At 41.4% G+C, this 27,731-nt stretch overlaps 1 protein-coding gene across 7 annotated transcripts in view; it reads left to right on the top strand.

Moving 5' to 3' along the window:
- Positions 1-27,731, top strand: part of LOC110986848 (histone-lysine N-methyltransferase SETDB1-like) — a 163,072-nt gene extending 135,341 nt beyond the window's left edge. For 4 of the 7 annotated variants that reach the window (XM_022249096.2, XM_022249097.2, XM_087130865.1 and 1 more), the window contains 8 exons: positions 394-492; positions 3,884-4,218; positions 4,628-4,759; positions 12,249-12,338; positions 13,385-13,480; positions 16,192-16,310; positions 16,582-16,670; positions 23,178-27,731. In XM_022249096.2, coding sequence (XP_022104788.2) covers positions 394-492; positions 3,884-4,218; positions 4,628-4,759; positions 12,249-12,338; positions 13,385-13,480; positions 16,192-16,310; positions 16,582-16,670; positions 23,178-23,295 — 1,078 coding nt within the window. In that variant the 3' untranslated portion in view covers positions 23,296-27,731. The remainder of the gene's footprint in view (positions 1-393; positions 493-3,883; positions 4,219-4,627; positions 4,760-12,248; positions 12,339-13,384; positions 13,481-16,191; positions 16,311-16,581; positions 16,671-23,177) is intronic. The other 3 variants (XM_022249098.2, XM_022249099.2, XM_087130866.1) reach the window with 3 other exon arrangements.

Raw genomic sequence — 27,731 nt, 5'->3', positions numbered from 1 at the left:
CCCCTCTCTGTTGTTGAATCTGTGCTTGTTTCCAGCTAGTCACAGGAACCATTTGTACTTGTCAGGTTGGATGTAGAATGATGGCACTTTAACCAGTGCATGTAACATCTCATAAACAATTCCATGGTAATTTACAAATGTTTCAATAGATACATACAGAATACTAACATGTCATGTGAAGCAATGATTCATGTCACATCAACTTCATGCATAGCCCCACATTTGTATGGATGACTTCATTTGTACTCATCTGCAACTAGCCGTTTTAATTCTTCTCCTACATGTACATGTACATACCCTCTGCCTATGCTTTGCACAATTTTTCCTGCCGGCCAGGGGTTCTAACCTAGCTGCTTTCCCATTTATCTTTCAAAATGATTGCCATAAACACAGGGCTAAAGTGCAAAGCAGTGATTCCACAGTGACTAAGATGGTGTTCCGCAGGCATCAATTTGAGTCTGGGAGTGGCAATATGGTAGAAGGCAGCTGTTGGTAAGATTAATTAATCATCTCTGTCACTGCATGTTGCTTATTAATTGCTTTGTGGACAGGACAAAGATGTGCATATAGTAGTTACATCACAGTGACCCTGTCTGATATCAAATTACAAGTTACTTTAAGGTCAATCTTCAAAAACATGTTTCACATTATTATACTATTATATCGGGCTGCATGTCTGCTGAATGCAAACACTATTGTAATAGTTAATTTCATGATTAAGACATGATTTACGTATGCTAAATGCAAACAGAAACACATAAAAAAGCAGTATGCATGTTTTTCTTAGGACCCTGTATTTAATTCTTAGAATCTGACAGAAGATGATCAAGTGGGATGGAAGCAGCTCTTACTGTCACACATTTTAATGTACTTATTACAGTAACAAGACAAATGATGCAGCAGTTGTCATCTGTCTATACATGTACATGTTAAAATCTCGTTCTGGTTCCCGCTATCCTCTTTTTCACTTGAGTATAATGCGTATTCTCGAGTTTTCGTAGCTTACATGTACTTCCAAGCTTTCTATATTTATGAGTGACGATTGGCCCGAAAAACTCAAACAAAACCTTAATCCCTATATTGTTATGAAATACCATCAAATCTATGGTTATTACGTAATCAGCCTCTGTTATTACATTATTGGTTGCTAGGGTTATTACATTATCGGCTTATTTTAATTACATTATCAGCTGGTATTAAATTATCTGTAAATGTTATTACATTATTGGATGGTACAACATTATCGGTCATAACACCAAGGCGGTCTCAGCACTTTTTGTCGAGGGGAGATTATTGGGTTTCATGCACAGGACCCATAGCCAACAGTGTACATGTATGTGTACGTAGCTCAGTGCATTCATGTAAATCTACACACGTGTGTGTACATGTCATGCTTGGCCTGTCGAGTGCAACTTACATATGTCGTATGATGACTAGAGGGAGTGACTTTGCGTGTTTAGTCTACTCATTACATGCTGACTAGAGCCTGTTGCCATGCTTGGCTGCTCATTACACGCTGACTAGAGCCTGTTGCCATGCTTGGCTGCTCATTACATGCTGACTAGAGCCTGTTGCCGTGCTTGGCTGCTCATTACACGCTGACTAGAGCCTGTTGCCATGCTTGGCTGCTCATTACACGCTGACTAGAGCCTGTTGCATGCTTGGCTGCTCATTACATGCTGACTAGAGCCTGTTGCCATGCTTGGCTGCTCATTACACGCTGACTAGAGCCTGTTGCCATGCTTGGCTGCTCATTACACGCTGACTAGAGCCTGTTGCCCTGCTTGGCTGCTTATTACACGCTGACTAGAGCCTGTTGCCATGCGTGGCTGCTTATGACATGCTGTCTAGATCCTGTTGCCATACTTGGCTGCTCATTGCATGCTGACTAGAGCCTGTTGCCGTGCTTGGCTGCTCATTACATGCTGACTAGAGCCTGCTGCCATGCTTGGCTGCTCATTGCATGCTGATTAGAGCCTGTTACCGTGCTTGGCTGCTCATTACACGCTGACTAGAGCCTGTTGCCATGCTTGGCTGCTCATTACATGCTGACTAGAGCCTGTTGCCGTGCTTGGCTGCTCATTACACGCTGACTAGAGCCTGTTGCCATGCTTGGCTGCTCATTACACGCTGACTAGAGCCTGTTGCATGCTTGGCTGCTCATTACATGCTGACTAGAGCCTGTTGCCATGCTTGGCTGCTCATTACACGCTGACTAGAGCCTGTTGCCCTGCTTGGCTGCTTATTACACGCTGACTAGAGCCTGTTGCCATGCGTGGCTGCTTATGACATGCTGTCTAGATCCTGTTGCCATACTTGGCTGCTCATTGCATGCTGACTAGAGCCTGTTGCCGTGCTTGGCTGCTCATTACATGCTGACTAGAGCCTGCTGCCATGCTTGGCTGCTCATTGCATGCTGATTAGAGCCTGTTACCGTGCTTGGCTGCTCATTACACGCTGACTAGAGCCTGTTGCCATGCTTGGCTGCTCATTGCATGCTGATTAGAGCCTGTTGCTATGCTTGGCTGCTCATTACACGCTGACTAGAGCCTGTTGCATGCTTGGCTGCTCATTACACGCTCGCTAGAGCCTGTTGCCCTGCTTGGCTGCTTATTACACGCTGACTAGAGCCTGTTGCCATGCGTGGCTGCTTATGACATGCTGTCTAGATCCTGTTGCCATACTTGGCTGCTCATTGCATGCTGACTAGAGCCTGTTGCCGTGCTTGGCTGCTCATTACATGCTGACTAGAGCCTGCTGCCATGCTTGGCTGCTCATTGCATGCTGATTAGAGTCTGTTACCGTGCTTGGCTGCTCATTACACGCTGACTAGAGCCTGTTGCCATGCTTGGCTGCTCATTGCATGCTAATTAGAGCCTGTTGCTATGCTTGGCTGCTCATTACACGCTGACTAGAGCCTGTTGCATGCTTGGCTGCTCATTACACGCTCGCTAGAGCCTGTTGCCCTGCTTGGCTGCTTATTACACGCTGACTAGAGCCTGTTGCCATGCGTGGCTGCTTATGACATGCTGTGTAGATCCTGTTGCCATACTTGGCTGCTCATTGCATGCTGACTAGAGCCTGTTGCCGTGCTTGGCTGCTCATTACATGCTGACTAGAGCCTGTTGCCATGCTTGGCTGCTCATTGCATGCTGATTAGAGCCTGTTACAGTGCTTGGCTGCTCATTACACGCTGACTAGAGCCTGTTGCCATGCTTGGCTGCTCATTGCATGCTGATTAGAGCCTGTTGCCATGCTTGGCTGCTCATTGCATGCTGATTAGAGCCTGTTACCGTGCTTGGCTGCTCATTGCATGCTGACTAGAGCCTGTTATGTGTGCCTGCTATTAGACTGATTGCACCAGCTAAGTCACACGTCCTATAGTGGGTATCAAACACTAACAAACATGGCACCCTTCCGTAGCCTTGTAAAAAGAGCCCAGATTGTACAGTGTTACTTAATTTTCTTTTATTCCCAAAGCTGCCACAGTATGCTGTTAGTGTCTTTTCAATAGCAGCCAGATTTGCATGCAGCGGTACTGTGTGGCTCATCGCTGTAGTAGTGGAGCACTTTTGTCCCTGGTGGTCCACTCACAATGAATACCTCAAACAGAGGTATACTATTTCCAAAAGGACTGGATTATCTCTGCTTTTTACAGTGAAAAAAATGTTTGTAATTCCCATCAGCCTGGTCTTTTGTTACAAGTATGGTCTTTTGTTACAAGGCCCAGTTCCCTTTGTCCGATTTCGGGCAACCCGGCTCTGCATATAAAGAATACGTACCCGAAGCCGGGCTCCCAAGGAGCAAGTGGTTAAATTTATTTTTTTTAATTGATATATTGTACTTCATTTATTATTTTTTTATTTCTGTCATTTTGTTCAAGGTCTGTAGCATTTCCTGAGAAAGATTCATCACAGAGTAAAGTGGAAGCTTGGGTAAAAAGCAACAACCTTTCAGTGAGCAACGATTGCTTAAAGGCTTCAGCTGAGGAGGGTGGAATAGATGAGGCTACAGCAAAGATAGACAAGGATTCATTGGATATCAAGATACAGAAGAGAGGACTGTCAGACTCCTTAATGGACTTCACTGACAGATCCAGCAGGGATTTTGCCAGTGATGTAGGCTATAAACCTGTGGCTAAGAAAAGTGTAGGATCAAAGAGAGATCAAGTTGCAGTCAAGAGAGGTGGGAGAAGAGATTCAAGTAACAAAGAAACAGGTGAAAATGCACTGGATTTGAACACCTACAATTACATCAGGCATCATTTTAGGAGGAGGGTCCAACATTTGGGAAAACAAAAAAATATCAGAAAGTAATATTTTGGACAGATTCAGTCTGTTCAGATTGAATCCCTGTTCATAAAACAGGGATGCAACTTTTCCATATCAAATCAGAATGTTTAACTCACTTACTGTATACTGTGTAGAGATTATATGATTCCGGGATCTTGTTTTAAAAATGAAGTGCTTTTTTGGTATTAAATTGCAAGGACCATTGCATGCTTAATCCTGCTGGCAATCTCAGGCACAGCCCCTAGCCATTTTTTTCAAAAGCCAGTTACATCACTTATTAAAAAAGTCTCTTCCCAGTCCTTGACTTACATACCATTTTCATCTTTGTTACTTAGACTCCTCTACATCTTCAATTATTAAGTATGGTTACAACACAAGTCCTGGCAAGGTTCTTGACAAAAGCCAAATAGATGCCTTCAAGAAGCGTACTCATACCAGCCGACTGCACATGCGCAGAAAGAGTAAAGGTGAGTATTTGTCAAGAATGTGTTGTGTCACAAGCCTCAAGGATTTTCCACACCCATAAAGTAAGGAACAGGATCAAAAACTTTAGGGCTTTTGCCCTGTAATGCAATGATTTTGGCCTTATCTGGATGGCAAGGCAAGTAGGTGTGGCCTGATAAACTAATCCAAAGAGACAACCTTACTGCAGTAGCATTTTAGTCAAAGTCATGATTTCAGACTTGACATGTTTGTTTTACGAATGCAACCATGGCAACCCAGGAAGAGCCAACTACCAGTTGAGGGGGACTAACTAATCTTACTTTTACTTGATATATTTATTGAAACTTAGCAAATAAGGAAGCAATTTCAAAGGATTAGAGTTCCAATTTAACCACTTGCTGCCGGGTGGAATTTGAAGTTGCATGACGTAAACCGGGAGATTTGCAAGATTTTCCATTTTCACAATTCTTAAAAAAATCATAGCTTCATTTACTGGATGTTTACACCCACATGAATAACTGTCTGGTGACTACTTTAATTGGACAGTCTTCTGCTTTCAACCTACCCCAAAGAGTCGCTAAATATGCAAATTCCTTTGTGTATGATTCAATTCGCTAAAACTTCTGATCAACCATAGTACACCCTCTAGTCCCATGACGCATAGCGGAATGGCCGCCATGTTCGTCCTTTTCCTTAACCAGACATTTCTTTTTGACATCTTCGAGTTTATCAAGTTTCCGTTTCGCTCCACACCTTTGTGGTACTCTGATCAAACCGTAACATATTGTAATAAACGTACATTCTATATTTCTGAGTTAATGTGTATATTTTCTTGTTTTGGTGGTATTTTTTCTCTTCTCATGGGCGTGCAATATCCATATGCTAAGTTCCCCCAACACCGAAGCATTGCAGTCAATAGTGCAGAGTGGCGCTGCACTCGGGTTAAATTTCCCCTGCTTGCTGGGTCTGGGCACTACACTTCTGCGTCCCAGTTCCGAAGCATTCCGAACGGGTGACGCAGGCTGACAATAAGCTGCCGTGGGCAACACCCGACATCGGCATGGCTCACAAGTCTCGCGCCAGAGTGGCCCCACACCGCCAGTGCTAGCTACACCAGCCACATCACCCCCTGGTGCCATTGTCTTCAGACGCCCTTTCAACTAGGGCACCCGGCCATGACAAAGACGCTGACGCTCCACAGGACCACACAACGCTACTCCCGGTGTGGTACATGTACCTACCGGGCCATGCAGGCTCACCACCACCCGCGCCCGGGACAACAGAGCCCACCGGCCTCCTGTGCCGTCGGGTTTTCGACCCCCGTATGTCACCCCGTCTTCCGGCTACCTTCTAGGGCTTTCTGGGAAGACTGCTTCTACCTCTGCAGCTCACCAGCCCTCTCCTGCTGTATGTTTACTGCAGTCTGGGCAGGCCTCCTACACCCAGCTCACCAGGCGTCGACTGCTGGCTCTACACCAGTTCTCCCATACACAAGAAACACAAACACTCTTCATCTTCTTCTACAGGGTCTAAGCATAAGAAGTCTCACTCCTCACAGAAGGAGGATGCTTCGGCCGACATCATGTCAGCAGTCAGCATGCTCTTGGAGAAGCTCTCTTGTATAGTCAGCCATCTAGAGCCCAATCCTGCTCCCACGGCGACGGCCCCAGATCCAGACCCTTTGCCGGCGCAATATGATCCGCAACCGGATCCACATCCACATCTGCATCCAAACCTGCATTCATCGGCAATCTGATCTTCATATAATGGTTTCGTCTCTTTGACTTAGCCAGGTTCCGGTGCAGGCTACAGCTCACCTCCTGCTCCGGCCCCTGGCCACTCAATAAGACATGATGCCGTTCCTTCTTCCTCGGATCCAGATGGAATGGGATACGTCCTCTGAAGATGAGGATATCTCCTCTGCAGCCAACCTTTACCCTCCTGAGGCATGGTTCCATCTTCTTCAGAAGGATATGATCAACATATTAGGCCTGCCTTCTAATCAATCTATGGCTGAGGCCTCTTCACATGCTTCCTTAAGCACCACCCCGCTAGGTTGGAGGCATTAATGCCAATTTTTCCTGAACTCCCACTTGACTGCTCATGCGTGGAGATGTTTAAAGGGGATGGGCCGTGCTGGGAAGATTTCTTGTAAAACATGCATGAACACATAACACAAACATATATATGACAAGAAAACACATCCGCATAATTTCAAAATGTGCGGAAATATGTTAAAAATTATAGTTTTCACGACCCTGTTTCACCCCTCTCTGGGAGTAAAAGCTAAACAACAGCCGTCGGGTACAGAAAGTTTCTTTTAAGAAATTCCCAAGAGTCGTAATGTCATAGGACAGAGTCCAGTGTCCGGCGACTGTTTACAGTTGCGCAACAACGCATTGACAGGTACATAATGTAGTAGCGTTAGCATGTTCAATCATGCCAGACTCAAGTAAAGATAATTCATGCGGAAAGTACAACACGTCACACGCAAGTACCAGGCAAAATTCACCAATGTTGAAGTCACAGCCACATGTAAAACAGTCTTCGAGCTTCATAGCTTCCGGCCGTCAAAGCTCTGCTGCGCCACGCGTACAATAACAAATATGGTTTGGTACCCAGACACAGGGTATTTTACAGTTCATTTGTGTATGCATTCTCCCTTGTGTGGAAGGGTGCACTGCTAAATGTACAGCATGCTATACACATACACGTGGGAGCCGCTGTGACTCGGATTCGATGTTTGGAGTCGGCTCTTTGAATGTGGAACTGCCAATGGTGGGTACTCCGTTCTTCACAAAAGCAGAGCTGCTGATTCCATTTTTTTTGTGGAACCACAGTGGAAAGGCTTCCGTTAGCACCATGGGAAAGGATATATCTCTTATGAGTATGTATGGTTCTGAAAAGAACTCAGAGCATACTTTTACAACTCAAATTTAGCTCCGCCCCTTTGCTGCTGCCTTGGTATGTCCAGTTTCTGGGGCATCCAGGCGTACAAGCAGGAACTTTACACACACTCTACTGGGCCGCCTTACGTCGTTTGCTCGTGTGGCGCCTGGTGATTGTGAGTCTAGGTCATGCATACCAAACCCTGACCACAGCTTGAATATTTTGCTCATAGGCCTTTTACTAGACTACAAAATAGAGAAATCTGCTCCCCGGGAACTGCTTCACCTTTTTATGGAGCTGTCCCAGTGAATAAAACGTGATACGATCAGCCTACCATGTGTGTTTTATTCCGTCCATTGAGGGATTTAACATTAGCGTCGTCTGCGCATATCCGCATAAAACCGAGGCTCCCTGTGTTGAACTTTATAGCACGTGCCCATGGAGTCGAAACAGTGCATGTAGTATCCAGTTCATAAGTGCGACGCCACCTCAGTTTAAACCACGCCCACTGCTCATGCAGATACACAGAATTGAAGTTGACACATACAGCCTTTTCTTCCAATGTGGAAGTGCGCAGATCGACCCTAAAAGGGTCGATTGGGATCCCTCTATAGGTCTTCTATTCATTAATACCGGTGATAGATGTCATCACCCTACCTGCAATACCCATCAAGCCCTTCAATGTCTGAAACTTCGTTGTCGGAGGCATTCAGCCGTGTAACAGTCTCCTCTCCAATTACATCCTCTCTTTCCAGTGACGACATTGTATCTGGCGGTTTCTGGTCACCCCAGTTGCTTAGATGGATTCATCAAAAGGATGAATATTTTTTAATGACTGAAATATTCATTTCCAAAGTAAATTTATGAAAGGTCAAATTTTCGACACATTTTTGAATAAAATCGTAAATTTTGTCAGTATGTGTCGGAAAAAATAAGAATAGTTTTTAAATCACATTTTTTACAGAAATGTACGTTCTTAAATCTGGTGAACGAGGGTGCAGTGTTCATTATTTTCACTGCGGGACGACAGCTAAAATTTTTTAGCCATGAAAACTCACCCTTGAATATCATATTTTTGGTGACATTTCGATTTGAAATTGCTCGTGACACACTGTGTACCGTGTTGTGAAAGGTTGGAAAATTCTCTAGTTTGGAGCTAATGCTACATGTTTCGTGAAAATGTGAGATTATGGGCTTATTTGTTTCCATCGGAGATCAGAAACGTCGGAATCACTCCATGGCTACCATGCCTGGCAAACCATCTAGCGTGCCTGGAACCTGACACCTGTGGGAAGAAAGCTGACACCGACCCCAGTCGCGAAACCGCGGCCGGCCGTCTTGTGGTTGGCTGCTGTTGAGCCAAGCTTGGGGCCCACACCCACTGCAGTGACTGACGGATTCCTCCATGTCGTGACTGTACAAGCCCCACTTTTACACTTCTGGACATGCTGAAGACCACATTTTACTACCTAGGCAGTCCTGGCACTACCTGGTCCAGGATGATGACGTTTCACATTGTGCTAGCCAAACAATGTTTGGAAATGTCTCCTCCAATGATCCACAAGGCAGGAAATCCGGGGAGCCCCATCATTTCTGAAAATGGATCACCCACTGCTGAACACATATCTTTGTTCATTGACACTTTCCTCAAACCCCTTGTTCCACAGATCCTTTCAAATATCCACGACACGCAAGACCTCCTACGAAAGCTGGAAAACATCAAGGGCCAGATTCCCAACACGGCCATCATTGGGACTATTGATGTTTCTTCCCTATATACAAACATTCCCCATGAAGATATTGACAATGTGACAGGCATCCCCACAACCTATGGGACCTAATTGTTTGGGCAGAAGTCTCTCCGTTCTTTATCCCCCCCCCCACCATATCCTGGAATTAGAAACATTCTCTGGACACTCCTCCGATGCCACCCACCGAACCAAAGGCACTATTACTTGTAGCTCTTTCAATGTTATGTATCTTATTTCTTGCAAGGTGTGCAGTGTTCAGTATGTCGGAGAGATGAAGAATACTCTCAAAAAGCATTTCTGTGGTCACAGATCTAAGGTAAACACCAAAGACTAGATACCCTGTGGGCCATCACTTCAACCTTCCTAACAATTCTTTGTCTGACATGATTTTCATATTGGCATTTGTTGGTCTTATTTGGCCCAGAATATGCACCTTATAGTCAGTTGGCACTGAAACAGAACCGGTGACTGTAAAAACTGATGCAGAAGTGACAGTCTCTACCGCAGTGATTACAGTTTTGAGATGCTGTCTACAGGTGTGGGGGCACTCTTGCATTTGGCCCGTTGTTCCTCTGCTTCTAGGCCGGCCCTGGGGACTCTTGCCTTATGTGAGCTTGCCACACCATACATCCTTGGAGATCCTGCTATCCTGCATCCATGGCCGAGCCAGCAAAGATGACGCTGACGCAGCAGGGTGTAGATGACACGTATTCATGTACATGTACCAGGACAGTCAAGGACCTGATTGTTTGTAATGTAATCTGACCACTTTATCCCAAGGATCCACTTCAGGTTGCACATGTTGTGGAATGTGTTGAGTCTCCTCTCGTCTTTAGTACGGAGTCCATGTTGTGCTGCTGTATAGAATAACACTGAGAACACATGCTTTGCAGATAGCCATTTCAGTTTTCGCTTTGAGCTTACTGTAAGAGTTGGTAAGAGTTGATGCAGCTCGTCTGATCCGTCTGCTGATTTCAGCATCTATGGACAGGTTTTCAGCCATGGTGGAGCCAAGTTAGGTGAATTCCTGTCCACTTTTCATTTTGCCTTTGAGAAAGATTCCGCTAGGATTGAAATGTCAGGCCTTCCTTTTGTGGTTTGTATTTTAGGTCCCTGTAGTCAGCTATTTGTTTGCAGCAGTTTTGTATTATGTTCTATGTACTCTCTCTTCTGCTGTTGAGTTACAAGTATATATTGCTTTTGTGATCACAAATCAACTTGTAAAAGCTTTTTTTTCTTGCATTGTACATGTACACTGCAAATCCCTGTGAGTTTACATGTACATCTCCACCATGCAAAGCTTCAAAATCATGTCAACGCCACAGTAACATTTTGAATAAATTTTTCATGAATAAAAAAGAGCCAATTCTGACACATCTGTTCCCTCTTTCTTGAATTATTTTACTTTTCTTTGTTTAGGTGAGTAAGTCCTATCACAACAAAGTTTTTGTTGTAACAAAGTAATTTAGTTTCTGCAACCTTGTTTTCGTGAGGTAGGACTGTTTTAGGGAATCGCAGGTAATGAATAGAATAGAATATAAGCCACCCGGTGTATAAGCCGCAGCATGCAAAAATTGGTAAATTACAATTTGAAGTTGTTGTGTAAGCTGCACCGGCATATAAGCTGCACCGCAGTGCTGACGATCCAACTACAAAGGTCTTTGTGCTGAAGTGCCAATGCAACAAGTACAGTACATCAATGGTTCCCAATGGTTCCCACTACACATACAATCCTAACGAAAGTAAGTAAAATACAAACGAGTGTCTCCATGAAAAGTGAATTTGAAGTCCTCCTATTTAATACTTTTTGTTGGCTGGATGGTGGTCCTGCATGGGCTGTACATCAGCTCTTGCATGTTTTCCAGTGGCCAGTAAATGTTATGCGGTGAGGGACGTACAATAAAATCTTGATCATTTGATGTCAGTCAAGTCAAAATATCATTTTATCTCATAGGCTGACTAAATTTGTTGCCAAAATAATAGGCTTTTACACAAAGAAAATACCTTTGTAACTGTCTACAATACTACATCCAGTTATCTCAAGAGTTTTATGATGCTGACCAAAGAAACACCAATCCCTTCAAAATGAAAAATCCGCTGCAAGACCTTGATTTGAGTCATCACACTGGAACTGCTTGCGTGCATGCATGCATGCTTCATGCAGCATGGTACATATGCACTACTGCTGTCGCGCAAACCCAGTTTTCAGGCTAGCATGACTGCTACCACAGACCCATTCAAGGACAGTCCAATCACTGACTCATTTGAATATTAAGCCATGTGACCACAGAAAGTGTTGTCATCAGAAAACCCCAGTGAAAAAAGACCCTGAAATTCTATGACACGATCAACAAGAAGATGAAAGATCTGCCACACAAAGGTATACCATTTAAGGGATTAATTTTTATTTAACGGTAGAAAGAAATTGTTAGGTTACAAGAGTAAAAAAATTGTCTGCAAAAATACACCATGAAATTGACTAAAAAGTGAAGAAAAATAATCACTAAAAATGTTGCCACAGCAGAGTAAGTCAAGTTTAAGATCACTTACACATTTCATGAATGTGCTTGTGAATTTTTATTTATTCTCCGAGGTTCAAGTTTTCAGATGTACATGTATACAGCAACCAACGAAAACATGACTGCGTCACCTGTACATGTGATGTGTGGCCCGGCCACTACTTTTGTGTACACTTCAATTTCTGAGTTTTCTCTATAAGTCGCACAGTGTATAAGTCGCAGAGACATTTTCATCATGAGAATCAATGTATAAAGCACAGTTTATATCTTGAAAATTACGGAACTTGTTCTTCAGCTAAACAAACACATAGATGTATGAACACCCCAATGACCAGCTGTTTTTGTGATTGCAGAGGCAAGTAGTGAGCTTACTAAAACAGCATCAGTGTTAAGTGAGGAGGATACATCTGGTAGTGAATACTCAAGCATTGCAGACAATAAAGGTGAGTCTTTTGAATGAATCATTATATTGAATAGTAAGGGGTTGAGAGGTCCATTTTCTAAATAATTATTGCCATTAAAAGGACCAATCAATAAAACAGTACATATGTTGTCATTTGCTCAATTTTCAGCACTACATGTACTCTAATTGAAAATAGTTGAATACATGTGTACGCCCTATTAATCAATAAATGGTGTAGAAATGGGTCTTTCAATATACATGGCCAACTTATATGACTATTTTATCATAAATAGCTAATATTTCATTCATTTTGCCAGTAATAACCGTGAGCCCTACTTGACCATACATACACTGTATCCACATATCACTATCACCGTGAGACATCTCATTCAAAAAAAGTTTATCTTCACCAAACAGAGCACTCTTACAAGTAAACACTTACAAATATGTAGCATGCTGGATTGGTCATCCGTATTAAAATTAAGACAAATTCCTCTCCGCTCTGATACATATCAAAGTAAAACATAAATTGTTGATTTTAAATTCTGCGCTTCAACCTTAATCAATTATGCAGGAAATGAATGGAAAACAGATAGACCTCCGTTGTCATCTGTTGTGTTCAGGGGGTTGATCAGCCATGTACTGGAGATTTTCAATATTTTTAAACAAGATTTTCCACCTCCACCATTTTTTCAACACTGTGAACTAGAAACATACATCTGAAATTGGCATAAACTTTACCCATATGCGTTTTCAGTTCAAATTTAGTGTATCCCAATTGATGTGCATAATAGACCTCAAATACAGTGACATCACACTTTCTAGTCACACATCTTACATACAAATAGCTACAAAATCCCACGGGAACTTCTGAATCAGGAGATGTGCCTTACCCTGGACTCGAAGTTACATGTAGCTTCTGCAAACAGGCAGCACTAAATCACATTTACAGAGCCTTTGTGAAACTCACAGAAAATTGGTGCAGTTTTACACATCCTACAGTGTAGAGTGTTTATATGATATGTAGTTTCATGAAGGTTTAGGGATGGAAATGCACATGTTATTTACACTGCATCTCTTCTTCAGCTGCCAAAATTGACAGTGAAAGTGGAACACCATGCATGACAGAGCATGTTGAGGCACAGCCAACTGTCAACACAACTTCTACTATGACAGGTACAGGTATGCATGGTACTCTGTATTTCACTATATATCATTTGAACGTTGGATGGTGTGATGCACTTGTTCAGTATATGCCAGAATGTTGTCTTTTATATGTACTAAACTGTTTCCTTTTTAATATTCAGTGTTTGATAATTAGTCTTCTGGAATATATGCAATGCAAATCAGATGAGTTACCTTGTTTTCCATTGGTAATGATCGATACCAGCAAAAGACTTCACACACTCAATTTTTTAATCACATGGTTACATTTTGCTGGAACGTGGGCGTTAACCACTTGCTGCCAGGTGAATTTTTCTTGAGCAAGACAAGATGCTGGGTCATTCTCAAGATTTTTCCGTTTTCAAAATTCTTTAAAAATTCATCATTTCATTTAATGGCCATTTATACCCACACGAAGAAATCTTTGGGCATTACTCTAAAGCTGACAGGTAACCTTAATTGACTCCTGAATATTTCAGCCAGGCCGGCAGCCTTGGAGAAAGAGCCCAGATTGTGCAGTGTTACTTAAGATCCTTTTGTTCCCCGAAACCGGCACAGTGCACTGCTGACCTCTTTTCAATAGGGGCCAGCTTAGCGTGCAGCGGTGCTGTGTGGATCATCGCTGTGGTGGTGGACAGCTTTTGTCCCCGGTGGTAATCCGCTTGCTCAACATGCCTCGAAGTGTGGTATACTGCTTCAGAACAAGGCTGGATTATCTCCACTATTGAGAGCAAAAAAATGTTGGTAATGCCCAGCAGCTCAGTCTTTTGTGCTGAGCACGGTCTTTTGATATAATGCACAACTCTTTTGTCCCAGTTCCGGGCTCCCTGGCTCTGCATATAAAGCCTATATACTCGAAAACGGGTCACCTGGCAGGAAGTGGTGAAGCTACATGTGGTTGGACAAATTCTTTGTGTTGATTTCTTTTTCTGCTAATGTTCTGTTGAGAATACTAACCTCAGGATTGATGCATGTATGTGTGTTAAGTAGCTGATTATGTTTTGTCTTGTTCCTGTGGCATTAGTACATCATCGGTCATTGGGCTTTTGTCTTGTTTCTGTTGCATTGGTACATCATTGGTCATTAGGCTTTTGTCTTGTTTCTGTTGCATTGGTACATCATTGGTCATAAGGCTTTTGTCTTGTTTCTGTTGCATTGGTACATCATTGGTCATAAGGCTTTTGTCTTGTTTTTGTTGCATTGGTACATCATTGGTCAATGGGCTTTTGTCTTGTTTCTGTTGCATTGGTACATCATTGGTCATTGGGCTTTTGTCTTGTTTCTGTTGCATTGGTACATCATTGGTCATTGGGCTTTTGTCTTGTTTCTGTTGCATTGGTACATCATTGGTCATTGGGCTTTTGTCTTGTTTCTGTTGCATTGGTACATCATTGGTCATTAGGCTTTTGTCTTGTTTCTGTTGCATTGGTACATCATTGGTCATAAGGCTTTTGTCTTGTTTCTGTTGCATTGGTACATCATTGGTCATAGGGCTTTTGTCTTGTTTTTGTTGCATTGGTACATTATTGGTCATTGGGCTTTTGTCTTGTTTCTGTTGCATTGGTACATCATTGGTCATTGGGCTTTTGTCTTGTTTCTGTTGCATTGGTACATCATTGGTCATTGGGCTTTTGTCTTGTTTCTGTTGCATTGGTACATCATTGGTCATTGGGCTTTTGTCTTGTTTCTGTTGCATTGGTACATCATTGGTCATTAGGCTTTTGTCTTGTTTCTGTTGCATTGGTACATCATTGGTCATTGGGCTTTTGTCTTGTTTTTGTTGCATTGGTACATCATTGGTCATTGGGCTTTTGTCTTGTTTTTGTTGCATTGGTACATCATTGGTCATTAGGCTTTTGTCTTGTTTCTGTTGCATTGGTACATCATTGGTCATTAGGCTTTTGTCTTGTTTCTGTTGTATTGATACATCATGGGTCATTCGGCTTTTGTCTTGTTCCTGTGGCATTGATACATCATTGGTCATTATGATCAGCTACATGTGTAAAAAGTTTACATTCAGCAGATAGAACACACTTAAAAGTAAACACATACAAATTTGTCATACCTCCGTCTTAGATACTGTCCATTTATTGGCCCAGAATGATCACATGACAGGGCGACATACACTGTATCCACATATCACTATCACCGTGAGACATCTCATTCAAAAAAAGTTTATTTTCACCAGACAGAGCACTCTTACAAGTAAACACTTACAAATATGTAGCATGCTGGATTGGTCATCCGTATTAAAATTAAGACAAATTCCTCTCCGCTCTGATACATATCAAAGTAAAACATAAATTGTTGATTTTAAATTCTGCGCTTCAACCTTAATCAATTATGCAGGAAATGAATGGAAAACAGATAGACCTCCGTTGTCATCTGTTGTGTTCAGGGGGTTGATTAGCCATGTACTGGAGATTTTCAATATTTTTAAACAAGATTTTCCACCTCCACCATTTGTTCAACACTGTGAACTAGAAACATACATCTGAAATTGGCATAAACTGCCACCTTTTTGATATGTCAGAATATGATCAGGTACTAAAGAATGAGAACTCTCATTCCCAGACATGCAGACTACTTTGATTTGAATTTTTTGCTGTAAAGCCTCTTGTAGAGGGTGGCCTTGGTTAATTTGAAGGCAGTGATGAGTATGTGTACATGTACATTTTAAAACAATTGCACATAGTTGCATGTGATGACATGATTAAATTTGTTTTCAGGAAATGGCAAGGATACAGAAAAAAAAACACTGCCTATCCGAACAAGGAGCTTCTTTGGTGAAACCTCAGGGCATGTCATGGATGCAAAGTTCATAGGCAATTTAGGAAGATACCTCAATGTGAGTACAATGTTTCATTCATCAGAATGTTTTAATCCTTTAGTTTGTCAGGATTTGGAACATGTTGATATCTTCTTTTTTCTTGGAATCTGAAGTATGTGAAGTGAACTGATAGTTACTTGCATTATCAAGTGCATTTATCATACCTTTGTACGGAATGCCTCAAAAACAAGTGATTACCGTACCCGTATTTTCATTTGAGCTCCAAGTATGAGTGTTTTTGTGTGTATTGCTTTGTCAGAATGAAACCACATCTTTTTGTATTTTACAGCATAGCTGCAGCCCTAACCTGTTTGTACAAAATGTGTTTGTAGACTCACATGATCTCCGCTTCCCCTGGGTGGCTTTCTTTGCTAAAAAGTAAGTAATTGCATGGTTTATGAAAGTATTTGGGCCTGATGGCACAGATTTTTCAAAATGCCGCATGCTCCCCTAGTGGCAGGTAATACTGGTAGCTTTGTCCCAGTTTCATTCTGGATTTCATTCTGTTACATGCAATATAATGGAAGATTTAACCCCTTCATGTCGGGATATTTTTACCGCAACCCACCTGGCTGCCAGGTTTATTTTTCCAGTTTTGCTAACGGCAACCGCAGACACCAACATTGGCCACCAGGCCTATCTGCCAAGTTTGCTGGGTCACACACTGCACACAGCCTGACTCTGTGTAGTCATGAACCCTGCTGGGATATTTGGATCCCGTTCAACAAAATACCAGGTACCCAGCACTTACCTTGCCCACGCGACAACACCAACTACCCAAAGACGCTCGGTCACAGCGGAGAGTGCAGCGCCCGCTAAGTTCACACGGTCTATGCTTGCTTAGCGGGCACCTTGGCTCGTGTGCCCGCTTCCCAGTAGTCCATGCATGCCCAGCATCAATGCCCAGCCCCAACTTGTACATTGAGTACGCTTTACAAGTTTTTTATTTTAGCTAATGCCCAGTGAAGATTGTTTTTATTTTGCGCAAAGTTTGCTTATAATTTTCTTGCACGTTTCTTTTTGCAAGTTCTTGTCAAATCCCCTTTCCGTATGTAATGATATATATAAACAGCCCCTTCTAAGTTTGAACCTTCCCATGAAAACTATCTTTCCAAACTGATCCTCCCCATAATTATAAAATAAACAGACACAAGAAAAACACAAGACAAATTTTTCTCACTTTTCTTCTCCTCTTGACGACTTGTCATTTCTTTTTTTTCTCTCTCTTCTCATATTTACAATCATTTCATCTTTCTTCAATTTTATTAAAAAAAAGGAACCTTCCAGTAAAAAATTAGCCAAAAAAAGAGAGTAGTTGCATTACACAATGTCTTCAAATAAGTGGAAACTGTTGTAAAAAACTTAGCCAAAAAAAGGACAGAAATGGAGAGTAGTTGCATTACATGATGTCTTGACACAGGAGAAAATTCTTGTGAAAAAGTTTGCCAAAATTGTACACGAATAAGTAATTGATTCACGTATGATAAACCTTGGAGGATTTGCCCCAAAATTCATGTACTATTTCTTGGAATACAGGAAACTTTACATAAATAAGCAATTGAGTCAAGTGTGATAAACCTTGAAACAAGGAGCAGCAAAAAGTGGAACTTTGCTAATTTCACACATCAATTTAGTCACTTTTCTTTTACTATTTCTAAAACAAACATCATAAAATTTCATGTACTATTTCATTTATGATATCTTTGAATACAGGAAACTTTGCACAAATAAGCAATTATTCAAGTGTGATATTCCATGAAACAAGGAACAGCACAAAGTGGCACTTCACAAATTTCACACATCACTTTGGTCTCTTTTTACAATGTAGCTTGATTTCCAGTTGGGGAAATATTTACAGCAAAATGTCTTCCTATCAGTCTACCTGGACCAGGAAGACGGGTTGGTCTACCTCTAGATCGATACACTGGCAAATTTGGTGCACGCAACTCTAAAATTTCACTCACCAAAATGTGTCACCAATTTCCTTATACACAAGATAAGAGTTTACAAGAGCAACATCAAGCAAAAAAAACCCAGTTTCTTATACCATTTGATGGATTTTCTGACTGAACGGTGCAACGATGCCAGCTGGTCTGCAATGTCCACACCCTTCATCCTCTCATTGTAGTCGAGTACACACTTGGGTTTCTCCAAAGCGATGCCGTCACGGTTCCTCTTGCCGGTGTCGGCCATCTTGGCTGTGTGCATCGTGGACAGCATACGGACATCTTTTTTGTCTCGTCAGACCAAGGCAAGCAAGCCCTGGTCGCAAGAACGGTGAACAGCCTCACCTCTCTCAAGTTTCAAGGAGCACAAGTCCTTGGGCATGTCTTGACAATTGCTTCTCACCGTCCCGGAAATGTTGGTCTTCTGGTTGTGTAGTTTCAGGTACAGTTCTAGGCTGCTGAACCATTTGTCCAGGAAAATGGTGTACCCTTTGCCATGAAGATCGGCATTCAAGTCAAGTACAAGTTTCGTACTTTCATTGAATACTAGACATTATTTTGCCCATTTTCTTAATTTTCTTGTTAAGTAAAAACATGTGGGTTGCTGTCAATCCAACTTTCACCAGAGAGAACATCTCCCTTTTGCCTCTGCGAATATCAGTTACATTTCTGGGCCTTCGTTTTATAACATGTACGGATCGGAAGGCATGAGCAAGCAGTCCAACTGGGGAGTTGCAGTTTTAACCACTACCAGCCGGGGACTCCGGGATCGGAGCCGTATGGTTTATATGTGTGGCCGGGGTCTCCGAACTCGGACAAAGGAAACAAGGTCCTGTAACAAAAGACCGTACTCCGAACAAAAGACCAGGCTGCTGGGCATGACCGGCATTTTTCGCTCTCAAAAGTGGTGATAATCCAGCATTATTTTGAAACTGTATACCAGGGTTTGGGGTATTTAGAGCAAGCGGATTACCACCGGGGACAAAAGCTCTCCACCACCGCAGCGATGAGCCACACAGCACCGCTGCATGCTAATCTGGCCCCTATTGAAAAGAGGTCAGCAGTGCACTGAGCCAGGTTCGTGAACAAAAGACAGCTGTATAACACCGCACAATCTGGGCTCTGTTTACAAGGCTGCAGGCCTGGCTGAAATATTCGGGTGTCAATGAAGGTCACCTGTCAACTTAGAGTAGTGCCTGAAGATTACTCCGTGCGGCTATAAACGACTGTTAAATGGAATGATGAATTGTTGAAGGATTTTGAAAACGGAAAAAATGATAGTCATGCCGGCCCAGCATCCTCAACATTGAAAAATGCCCCGGTCCGAAGTGGTTAATACACATAGATCATTATTACCTGTATGAACATGAAGAATTCACAGTAATGGGTGATTGTTTGTTCAGAAACTTACAATTTTATTGCCCTTAATTGGAAATTTGTTCACGCATGAGATGGATTGAATCTTATACTGTTAATTCTATAGGGAGCTTTCAGGCTGCGAGGAACAGCCAAGCATAATCCATTTTATGACAGCTACAATCAATATGAAACCTTCATAACATTCACCTTGGTTATAGTTTTTCGCATTGTATCAGGACTTTCAAGAGTGGGTACTTTCAGACATGACTTTCTGAGCTGTTTTCTTGAGGCCGCTCCATTTCTTTGAAATTGTAAGATTGCAAAAACAGTTAACTCAAAAGTAACATTAAAATACCTCTAGTATGGGAACCAGAGTGTATTATAAATAATAAAATATTATTTTGTACACAATGTGTTTTATACATTATTTATACTCTGTTTAGTCAGAGTGTAAATAATGTTTTTTTTATGACTACATGGGCCATTCCTAGTATGTTAGGTAATGCACTACACATTACAGTAAGGGAATTGATGTCCTACAACAATTACATGTAACTTTAAACCTGTAAGAAGGAATCAAATTTCATGCGATTTACTGGTTATTTAGTTTCTTTAACTTTCAGACAGTTATTTGTCATCATCCCTGTCGACTGTCATTTTTTAATACCATTGATATACCATAACAAATCTTGTACCTTGGAATTAGCTGCTTCACCCAATTCTCATTTCTGGAGTGGATCTGCCCGGTAACACTTGGCTACTAAGGTGGAAAGCTTGCGGTAGCACCCTGGAAGGATACAATCTCTTTTGTGAGTCTGTATGGTTCTGAAAAGAACCGTGAGGAACTCAACGTTTCGGACAGTATGCTCTGTCCGTCGTCAGGAGACTGAAGAGATGCCGACAGAGAGTGGGGCTTATAAGCTGACTGGGAGCACTGGAGTGTGACGGATCCTTCTGTGTAGTCAGGTGAAACGAGGATACAGCTGATGGATCCACCTGGGTACTGATGCATGTCAGTTGGTCATGGGCTGTGGCGGGGGAAGGTTGCCTGGGTATAGAAGACCCATGGGAGAGGGGGCCTAGGGTATAGAGGACCCATCAGACCAGGAGGTGAGCAGGGGCTGCCCGATGTCACTGATGGAGAAGCCGATGTCTTGAGGTACGGTGGGGTGTTTGGAGATTTCCAGGGCTTCTCTAATGCGTCTTGGGTACCACTGTTCGATGCTAGCGATGAGGTGGGCTTCTTCCCAGTTGGTGTAGTCTTCGGCTTGGGAATGCTTGATGATGGCTGACTTCTCATAGTCCCCCTTCCTGCCATGGGCTTTGTGTTCTTTGATCCTAGTAGGGAGGTCCCTACCAGTCTCTCCGATGTACACTTTGCCACACTGGAAGGGGATCTTGTACACACCTGGTTGGCGGCGTGGATCTTGCCTGTCCTTATGGGAAGTCAGCCCGTGGATCTTGAGGGGAGCTGTGTGGAACACCTTGATGTTGTGCTTGCTCAGGATACGCTGGATGTGGTGGGAGGTATTTCCTAGGTATTTGGCTTTGGGTATAGGGGACTCTACGGCCTGGAGGGGGACTTGATCTTGGGTCTTGAGTCTTGATTTGCTTTGAATGGTATCCGTTGCGTTGGAGTGCTGTGGAGATGTGGTGGAGTTCCTTGTGTAGGTGCTCTTGGTCGCAGATGTTGTAGGCTCGGCGGATGACGGCTCTGTTGACCGATGACTTGATCTTGGGGTGGTGGAAGGAGGCACTGTTGAGGTACCGGTCGGTGTGGGTGGGCTTGCGATACACCCTCCGGGCAAGACTGCCATTCTCCCTTCTGGACACCTCAACATCAAGAAACAAAATGCTGCCATTCCTCTCTTGTTCCATGGTGAACACGTTCAACTACCCTTTCAAATCAAATGTAGATTCTTGAAATAAATATTAACAACACAATTTAAGACAATATTCTTTATACAAAGATTAGTCAAATCCAATATTTCTTCAACCTTTCTTATTGACTTTCATCTATTTGAATCCTCATAGTCCTTCAAAACCAGTTTTCAATTTCTCAAAAAGTATGAAAGGTCTGTGTAGCACCGTGATCAGAATATAGACAAAATATAATATATAATCAGTACTCTGAACTGTGTAATTACCGAGCTTTCGGTAACTGGTTACCTTTGTCAGAGCAAGCAGATTCACTTCTAAATGAACACAGAAAAATCCATGTTCATTCCACCTGGATGCAGCATTCCAAATTCGAAAATGATGCACTGCTCCAGTTCTTTACACTATACATCGGATGAAGCTTTCCACAAAGTATGTGGTGGCTTTAAAAGTTCTGGGCAACAGTGAGACCAGGTGTTTGTTGGCGCACACTGCGCAAGCATTCCATGAAGCGGTCACCAAGGCGACACTTGGCCTTTTCGATGTACAGTTTGCCACAGCAACGACATGTAATGCAATACACCACATTACCTGTAATGCATGTATGCTCCCTGCATATTCTGTAGCTAATGTGGGGGCCGATGACCGTTAGGCTGTTAACTATGCAGGGGCAGGTGCTACATCCGGGATGCTGACAAGGGGAAGTGCTGCCTGCTTGTGACGGCGAGACAGAATCTAACTGGGAATACACAACCATGTCCCCGACAGAATGATCGTGCCTAAATGCGCAAATCGGGAGTTCAGAAAAAATGGAAGCTGTGGCTTCATCATCCCCGAGTGTACGAAAATTACATACCACGATGTTTCAAGGGTGGCATGTGAGCACTAGGGGGACACGATCATGTTACTTGGCCCAAGTGGGTTTCAAAGCCGTTTTGCATAGGATTGAAGATACAGCCTGGAAGGCAGCGTCTGTGATAGCCGGAGGGTAACCGCGCTGATGAAATAATCCTAGCATTTCCCATGCGCAGAGAACTCTGCATCTCCCTGCCTACCATGTAGGAATCATTTAGAACATTATTTATAATTATTATTTATCATGAAGCATTTGCCACTAATCATGTGCCTTCATTCTCTGTTTATAACACACTAATAAATCCTTGTCATCTGATTTGATCTGTGGTTTGTCAATCAGTTCTGTTCTGTGGTCATAGATATTTCTTAGCTTAATGTAATACAGGGAATGTATTCAGAAGGGAATTTACTCAGAAGTTGTGGGATTTTCCATGCTTTTTGTAGCGTTTTATAAAAGAAATAGTGTTTTAATTTTGTACCACGGTAAGAATAATTGTACAAGGTGATTGGTTCCTTTCATATGTCCCCTTGTGTGAATCCCTGATCTGTTTGTGTGGATCTCATGAGTGCAGAGGAAGAGTATTGTAATACCATACCGTGACTTTACCATAAATAACTGAATCTTTGCAGTCATAAACATTCATAGTTTGTACAAAGTACATAGTCTCACATGGTGAGATTATTGTCAAATTACATGCATTGAAAGAAAGACAAAAAAAGGTGAAAAATCTTGTGCAAAACAGAATGTGGTTTTCCTCCGTGATGCATTGCATCTGTATTTTGCATGTCTGAATGAATAATAGGTCATTGGGCACGATTTTTTTCTCAAATTCTTCCTTTTGTGCAGGTATGTTCGTGCTGGATCTGAGTTGACATGGGATTACAACTATGATGTCGGTAGTGTACCTGGTAAATCCCTGATTTGTTTGTGTGGATCTCATGAGTGCAGAGGAAGATTACTGTAATACCACACTACGCCTTGCCCACAGATGACGAAGTATTTTATTCATCTTATACATTGTACAAAATCATTCTTTAGACTCGGAGCACTGCAAAATGTAATTAACAGTTTGAGAGAATCAACTCTTATGCCAATCCTCTAGGACATGCCTGAGGTGCATGCCCATTGAGAAATTACTGTGTTTGCTTCCTCCGTTCGGGTTGATTTTCAATATGTTTCCTTTTGTATAGGTGACTTTTCTCCACCAACCCTTTTAGTTTCATATTTTAGAGTAGCATGGATTTTTCATTTTCATCCTGTAACCTGCTAGACATCCGGGGGGCTAATATATGTATACATACTTCAGCCTGTTAGCAGTGATGTAGCCGAGTACTTTTTGAGAACCAAGTTCTCTACCAAATATTTAACTAGTAATGAGGGAACAAAGCTTAAGTACATCGGCATTTGATGGTACATTCATTAAGGTAAGATTACAAAGCAATATAATTACTTCAGACAATCACTGTTTGATTAAAATTTAAGTTTTAAGGACAAAAGTACTCGGAAAGTACTTGGCTGAGTACTTTTCTCCTTAAAACTTACATTTTACACAACTGGGAGTTTCTGAAGTCTAACATTTATTTTTTAGTCTTACCTTTGCACATTTACCATCATAATGCCTGTGCACTCTGGCTTTATTCCCTCTTACCCAGCATTTTGCGGAGAACGTTGTTACTCGGGGAAAGTACTCGACTACAACACTGCCTGTTAGTCAGTTAGTTTATGAGGTGTGGAGCCAAAGCCTTAAATGTAGGGTTCACCATTGGTAAAATCCCCCAAATTGGATTACTGTACATTTGTATAATCCTGAAATATCTTACTTGAAAGAAAATAACGGCCTATTTCCACCCAGAATGCTGTAGTTTCCAAGAAAACAGAAATATTGTTCTCTTTTTCTCACGATGGTTGGCCAACCATCGTTAAAGAGTTCATTTCACTTCGCACATTACATTCATTAACAGAAGCCAATTTTCTGGTGTGTAGTGTTTGCAGATGTTGGAGTTTCCGTTAAAAAATGGGTTATACTAAAAGCAGCTAAAAATGTACCAGTAGAAATTCACCTTACGCATTGTATATTGAAATTATAGGAAACTGAGCATTAGGTGTAAAGTCAAACATAAATTGGATCAGTGTGAACTTAAATTTTATTTAAGGAAAGGATTTTCTTAACGTGAAAACTTTGCGAATTCCAAATCACCCCAGGAGCATTATGGTACTGGTATGGTCCAAATATGGTGGTCGTGTCCGAGCTGCTCAGCAAAAGGATTTTCATCCACAAAAAGTAGGATTTCCACATGTTTAAACCTCCTGTGTTTCAGGACATAATTTCCTCTGTGCTTATAATCATTAGTAACTCAACTAAGAATGGAGTTTTTAGACTTCTGTTGACGTGCAAACTGATGTGAAAGTGTGGTCATTAAGCATGATTGCGCACGCTCGTGCATTATCATGTTCATTTCATTGTCACAGACATGAGTCAACTGCAATATACAAAAATACATTGTCAAAGAGGTGCATTTACTCCAAGGTAAATTCACTGATTACTCCTGACCATTTGAAATTGTTCCTTTGTTTAGGGGGAAAGAGAACCTGTCGTGTCTGTTCCTCACCCTGACCCTGTGGGTGTTGCTTCCTTAGTACGAAAGCCATGTATTTCATAAATCTTACGCAAAATTAATTACAAGACCTTTGATTTAATTGCTGAAAATGCCACAGTGCTTTTCTTGATTTTCACAAAGCAGTTGACTCAAACATGAAACAAATCAGTGGAATGTAAGTTGCAGTGAATACTTACATGTATATACTGTTGTCAGCCAATCTTATGAAATTATGAACAAAAAACCAATGGTGTACCCTACCTTTAAATCCTATGAGGTGTGGTTCATAAATTAGTATGTAAACAAAACATTTTACTGAATAAAATACTCCCTGCAAAGTTTAGCAAAACTGAAACCAGTTGGGATTTGTCAAATTTGTGTATTACATTTTATGTGAAGTATATAAGCAACTTTCATCTTAAGATTGATGTCTCCTTGCAACATTAACTCCTTCTTTTTTAAGTCTGTAAACTGTTGATGGCTCACAGTATTGCACAATACCATCTTGTGTGCAGAAGTCTGTGTTCTTTATACATTGGTTGCTTTGATGTCATGTGTATTTCCCACAAACCTGTTTGTGCATCCATCATTGGTCAAGTCATATCAGTCATTTGCTCAAAGCTTATGTTATCTATCATGCTAGATGGCAAGACTTGGCCTGAAATGAAAGATAGCTAACCTGCCACACAGCAAAATGTATTGACTTCAGAAAGATTCGGGGGGGGTGTTAAATCTACGATTGTAGAACACCACTTTTGGTTGTTTGCATCTCTGGCACAAAATCAAACAGTATGCCTAGATGGCAATTTAGTGGGTGGAGAACAGTTCCACAATCTATCAGGGTGGCTTCCTCAGCATGATGTGCTTGTGTGATGTGTGCCTTGCAACAACTGATTTCACGAAACTTGGTTAAATTCCCACCGTACAACATATTTGAGGCATACAATGTAGCTACACAATGTAGCAACAGTGGCTTTTGCAAAAAGTTATTAGCTGCGCAAACTTTTGTTTTTAACATCTTGGACAAGGACAACCACAGCTTTTACACCACCAACCATTTTCAAAAATTTGGAACTGTGAACAAGTTTCAAAGTTCAGTCAGAGCCAAACAAGTATTTCATTACCCCCAAATACAACGCTATGCATTTCTTGTAAAAATCTTATTAATTAAGCCAAGTGAACTTAGAAGTGAATGTGATTACTTAATAGTATATTGCCCATGTTCCATTTGTTCTGTGGAACTTTCATATCTGAAATGATCACATTAGTCACACGGTAGTTTGTTCCACAACTTCCCTCATTACCCAGTAGCAGGTATGAATGTACATGTACGTGTACATGTATTTGTGTTACACATAGCTATCAGAATTTTTCATGGGAGTATTCTGGAAATGTAATATTGCATGTCACTTTTAACTGCTTTTGGTGTTTGCAAATAGGTTCACTGTTATTCTTCTTTTGGATTGAGTTTGAGATTTAGATCGTGGTGAGTGACCAGAGTCACAGGTGCTCACCCAAGGCTCTTCCAGAGTAATTTATGATTGCCCTGGTTTTACAGACTGCATGCTTCTATTACGGTCATAACAATACATGTTATTTGAGGACCAAGACACGGTGGTGCTGCTCTGGGCCTCCGCTCTCTTGAGTTGCATCCCACTAATTATTGCACTCATTTTATTTGCTAAATCTGTTCTAGCCAAGTTCTAAGCATCCATATGTGACCTGTCACGACAAAATGAGAGTAAAGTAGCATTCCACTCTTTCCCGTTTTGAGAGTTCAAAGTCATATTGAAGAGAGGTCAATTTGGGGGTTTTGTAATATTTGGAGAGAGTAACCCAACTCCTATTAATTCCAAATATTTCACAGAATCACATATTGTAAAATGTCATTTTCTTAGCAATTTGGATGATAGCATTATTTGTGCCTAGTCTGAAATGTTTAAACAATGTCGGGAACAAAGCTGCCAGAATAATGCCACATTGTCAACTTATACTTTTACCCTAAGTGTTCCATGTACATACTATTGGAAAGCTCTCTTTCTGCTGAATTCAATAACACCAGTATCTCAGTTTTTGAAAATTCTGACTTTCAGCTCATTTTGTGGTGACAGGTCACATATAATTCTTTGTACAGAGTTGTTTGCTAATTAAGTGAAGAGCATCATTGTAAAATCCTACTTCTAAGGTGAAGTTTCCTCATACATTGTGTGCCCAGAGATAAACGAGAATTTGATCGGAACAAAACAAAAAGCGTAACAAAAACAATACTTCAAGTAGAGGAACATATTTGATATTTTTAATCTAACAATTCGAATCAAATTGTCAGTTTAACATGCTTTTTAGCTTTTAATGTTTTTATCTGTATCAAGCATTTAATTAAGCATTCATTTTTACCTTGTGGTGATGGGTAACTAATTTAAGATTTTGATCTGTTAAAATTTTCCTTAATTGGTTTTTTTTTTTCAAGCTTCTTCCCAGTGTGTATCAATCCCCGTCTTGCAACTTTGACTCTGTAATTCTTGTAATTTAAGTGTTTGTTTTCAAATTAAGCCCAAAAATCACAAAAATAATCAAGTCAAAAATACATGTAATGGTAATTGAATTACTGTACCATCAAATGGAACTCTTAAACTTAGCAGAGAAAACAAAATCTGTTACAAAAAAAATTGTAACAGAATTACCAACAAAAAGAAAACAGATCAAATCTAGAAGAAAACATACACTTTCTTAAGTGGTTCTGAGTGGCTGGTCAATATTAGCTGCATGGAATTTGCATTTGAATAAATAATTGTGCTTGTATGCA

This window comes from Acanthaster planci, linkage group LG20, assembly GCF_054643075.1.
Source record: "Acanthaster planci isolate LZ-2023a linkage group LG20, COTS_SCS, whole genome shotgun sequence".
NCBI lineage: Eukaryota > Metazoa > Echinodermata > Asteroidea > Valvatida > Acanthasteridae > Acanthaster > Acanthaster planci.
Note: the sequence above shows the minus strand (reverse complement) of the source record. Positions and strands in the feature narration are given on the sequence as shown.